Raw genomic sequence first — 4,547 nt, 5'->3', positions numbered from 1 at the left:
GAACTCGACATACGGAGATCCCTGAAAGATGGGGAGTAATAAGTCTTGAGTTCTTCAGGTCATGAGGTTTGTTTTGACCTTTGAAAGGTATATAAAGGTTTGTTTTTAACCTATGAAAGGATATAAAGGTTCGTTTTTAACCTATGAAAGGATATAAAGGTTCGTTTTTAACCTTTGAAAGGATATAAAGGTTCGTTTTTAACCCTTGAAAGAAGGAAAGGTTTATATTTAACCTGTGAAAGGAAAGAAAGGTTCTTCTTAACCTTTGAAAGGAAAGAAAGGTTCTTTTTAACCTTTGAAAGGAAAAAAGAAAGGTTCGTTTTTAACCTTTAAAGGATACAAAGGTTCTTTTTCCCAACCTTTGAAAGGATATAATGGTTTCCTTTTAACCTTTGAAAGGGTATAAAGGTTCGTTTTTAACCCTTGAAAGGAAGGAAAGATTTATATTTAACCTGTAAAGGAAAGAAAGTTCTTTTTTAACCCCTGAAAGGAAAGAAAGGTTCTTTTTAACCTCTGAAAGGAAAAAGAAAAGTTTATATTTTACTTGTGAAAGGAAAGCAAGGGTCTTTTTAACCATTGAAAGAAAAGACAGGTTCTTTTTAACCAATTTTAAAGCAAAGAAGGTTTGTTTTTAACCTTTGAGAGGAGAGAAAGGTTCATTTTTAACCTTCTAAAGGAAAGAAAGACTCCATTTAACTTTTGAAATAGGTTTCTTTTAACTTTTGAAAGGAAAGGAAAGGAAGGTTCAAAGATGGAGAAGCAGTTATAGTCTTGACTTCTTCAGGTCATGAGGTTCCTTTCACCCTTCGAAAGGAGAGGTTTCTATTAACCTTTGAAAAGAACTGTTCTTTTTAACCTTTGAGGGGGAAAACTGTTCTTTTTAACTCCTGAAGGGGGAAGAAAGGTTCTTTTTAACCTTTGGGAGGGAAAAAAATGGTTCGTTTTAGCCTCTGAAAGGAAAGAAAGAACTTCTAACCTTTGAAAAAAGGACAGTAATTAGACACAGGTGAAAGGAACACAACAACAACAACAATAATAATAATAATAATAATTCTCTATACCCTGAGGGTGAAGGAATTCCTCCTGTTGTCCTCTGAAGTCACAGAAAAAGCATCGCTGGAAAGTGACGTCAGAGACTGGGAGGAGACAGAGAGATGTCTCGACGACGCCAGGCTGCTGGAACGTCTCTGGATCTGAGATGTCTCCTGGAATGAGATTTGTCAGAGATTAGGAATCTTTATTTTTTGAAAGTCTCTGTAGGTTTATGGAACAAATGATTCCAGTTATTCCATAGAGTCTTTGGATTAGTATATCGTGAACTAAGTATGCCACAGTGGTGTAGTACTACACATCACAACATGAACAAAACTAAACTTTTTATCATTAATCTGAAACGTGACATTTTATTAGTTATGATTTTAAGTCGTTCAAGGTAACAGTAACAAGTTTTAATTAGTTGCCACAAGACGATTCTCAGATATTTGGGTCATCCGTCTAGAACGGAAATGCTATGGTACCGACCATTCTGTGTTTGTACATGAGCATTTGCGTTATGCATTACTAAAAACCACAAAAATGTTTCCAAGACACTAAATAATTATACAAAAGAACGCCATCTCCCTCATTTTCATTCCTAAGGAATTTCAGGAATAAAATGTCTATTTAAAACTGCAAAATCAACTTTCTCATTTCCTAAAGAAGAAAGAAATATAAACATATATTAGTAGTATTAACAAGACTTAAGCTATGTAACGGCTCAAATGCAATGTATCAACTAGTAATAGAATAACTATGTGTAACGGCCCAACTGTTGTAGTAAGATTTATGCTTTGCAACGGCTCTTGTAGTACGTTAGTAGATATAGAAGTAACATGACTCATCCTTTGTAACGGCTCACTTCTTATCGTCCCAGATACCGTCCTTGACCAGTGATGACTTCCACACAGATGGTCCAATTTGCTTTATCTCCCTTTGAAGGAGATTAGAACGCAGGATGTCCGGTGCCCTACTTCTCTCTCTCTCTCTCTCTCGCTCTCTCTCTCTGCTATTTGGCTGGCCTCATAAATTAATTGGTTTGGACTTTGGTCTAAAGATTGGTCCTCTAGATCATCTCGTATAACTCGAGACTAGGTACCAGTAAATGAAGTTGTCTTTCTTTAGGCAGCCAGATAAACTAAGAGAGAGAGAGAGAGAGAGAGAGAGAGAGAGAGAGAGAGAGAGAAGAGAGAGAGAGAGAGAAGCTCCTCTGATTCTATACTAGCCTCACCTTCGGCAGGAATTCGGCAGACTTTGACCTCTTTTCGGCGGTGAAAACGGCCAGGAGTCCTTCTTCAATATAAATGTCCCCTTGCCCCACCTGTTCGGGTACCGCCTTCTGGAACTGGGGGTCGTACCAACTGCCAAGACACAGGAAGGGAGGAAGGAATCGTACGATTAGAATGTTTCTAACAGTCAGAATGAGTTTGGGAGGGTTTGCTGAAAGTCCACTCCTGTCTGTAATGAGAGAGAGAGAGAGAGAGAGAGAGAGAGAGCAGAGAGAGAGAGAGAGAGAGAGAGAGAGAGAGAGCAAATGTGATATGTCAACACAAACTCTTGCCATAGTACAGCTCTTTAGAAAGTCTAATCTTGTCTACAATGAGAGAAAGAGAGTAAATGTGATATGTCAACACAGACTCTTACTATAGTACATGCTCTTTAGTGAGTCTAATCTTGTCTACAGCGAGAGAGAGAGAGAGAGAGAGAGAGAGAGAGAGAGAGAGAGAGAGAGAGAGAGAGAGAGAGAGAGAGAGAGAGAGAACTTTCTCACCGTGGCAGAACTCTTGTTGACGATCTGAAGGGTTTCCTTGGCACTTTTCTTCTTGACCTTTTTGATTGCGAAGAACGCCACCATAATCATCAGCAGGATCACAGACCCTCCTGCGCCTATGGCTATGTATGTTGGTGATTCTCCTGCAAAAAATAAAAGAAAAATAAAATGATTTCCAGAGGCAATACTCGATGCTTTTGCAATATTGCAATGCTTATTCTACTTCTAAAAGATTACTTTGTTATATATCTTTAAAAAATAATGGATATACTTTACGTTAATTAGCAATGATTTCAACATGGTAGTACTAAGAGTGTCTGCAGAAAAAAAAAAAAAGGATGGCGAACAGGAAATCTTTCTCTCGCATTTCCCCCTTGGAGGAATAATAGTTTTTTCCTCCAAGCATTCCCCCCACCCCTTTTCTCAGATACCAGCAAACGCCCCCAAATTCTAAAATACTTGAAAAGACAATAGATTTGATAGGTTTTGCGGCGAGTGACTCGCAGAATTTGAACGGCTTTGCAGATACAAGAAAATCTATTTTGAGAACTAGCGACCGCATAAAAGGGGAATCTCACAATTAGAACACGCATAATTCGGGACAGGACTGTATATATATATAATATATATTATATCTATATATATATATATTATATATATATATATATTATATATATATATATATATATAATTATATATGTATATAAAGCAAAATCAGCAATATGGTACCAATTTAAACTCTCTTACATTCGAGGTTCTAGGTTGGAGATTCTCCTGCAGCAAAAAAAGATAATTCCCAGAGCCAATTACCGTTGCTTTTGTAATATTGCAATACTGTATCTTCTAAGGTTATTTTGCTATATACCGTATAAAACCTATAGATAGTTTACGCTAATCATAAAAACACTACGACATGGTACCAGTTGAATGCTCTCTTTCATTTAACGAGCCTCGTAGACTTATCTTGTGTTTAAATATTATAACTTTAGCTCTTAAGTGAAATTATTTAAGTAAAACTGTACGGAACACGTAGCTTCTTAATCGACAAACTTATGAAAATTACTAATCAAACACATTCAGCATTTACCTGCCATGTTTCCCAAAAGGAAAACTCAACTCTCAACGTTAATATGCTTGTCACATTCAGTATAACTGGCAATGTTTCACACGAATGTTGATAACATTGTTGATGTCAGCTTCAATCCAAGTGGGCGTTTCTTGGCTAAACCAAAATGGCGTATCTTTCTCAATCAATTCTTGTAAATGCTGAATTAAATATCCTAGGAACTTTCTCCATTATATAATAAAAAGAATGGAGACTCTAGGAGGGAAAGGAACGAATTGTAACAAACTTTCTCAATGACAGGTCTCAGTCAACTAACGCTCAGAGACTGACAACTCACGCCAAACCGTTAGTTGGCAGGGGAATGACAATACACACAAACACACACTTTCTCTTTTGCTACCCTCCTCCACAGGATGTTATCCTGTCCACAACACCAACTGCTGATAACGGACAGCTTATTATCCCACGGGGACAGTTAATCACTTGCAATATATGAAAGAGCATACGAAGAATCAGCAAAGATCACTAAAGAGCTGGTGAATTTTTTTTTTCAGAAGCTGACTGCATTTACAGCTAAATAGAGAAATAAACTGAATTTGAAACTAAACAGAATGATCAAGTTAGTTGCCAAAGTCTTTAAAACTTACAGAGAAACTTGTAGAAATGTTATGGTAC

At 37.0% G+C, this 4,547-nt stretch overlaps 1 protein-coding gene across 1 annotated transcript in view; it reads right to left on the bottom strand.

The window, feature by feature from the left end:
• Positions 1-4,236, bottom strand: part of LOC135213142 (synaptotagmin-7-like) — a 40,865-nt gene extending 36,629 nt beyond the window's left edge. The window contains exons 1-5 of the mRNA XM_064247083.1: positions 3,894-4,236; positions 2,807-2,949; positions 2,267-2,395; positions 1,062-1,205; positions 12-21 (exon numbers count right to left, since the gene is read on the bottom strand). Of these exons, the coding sequence (XP_064103153.1) occupies positions 12-21; positions 1,062-1,205; positions 2,267-2,395; positions 2,807-2,949; positions 3,894-3,900 (433 nt within the window). The 5' untranslated portion in view covers positions 3,901-4,236. The remainder of the gene's footprint in view (positions 1-11; positions 22-1,061; positions 1,206-2,266; positions 2,396-2,806; positions 2,950-3,893) is intronic.
• Positions 4,237-4,547: the final 311 nt, after the last annotated feature.

Source organism: Macrobrachium nipponense, chromosome 42 (assembly GCF_015104395.2).
Source record: "Macrobrachium nipponense isolate FS-2020 chromosome 42, ASM1510439v2, whole genome shotgun sequence".
NCBI classification, from domain to species: domain Eukaryota; kingdom Metazoa; phylum Arthropoda; class Malacostraca; order Decapoda; family Palaemonidae; genus Macrobrachium; species Macrobrachium nipponense.
The sequence above is the reverse complement of the archived record's forward strand: the minus strand, read 5'-3'. Positions and strand labels throughout refer to the sequence as shown.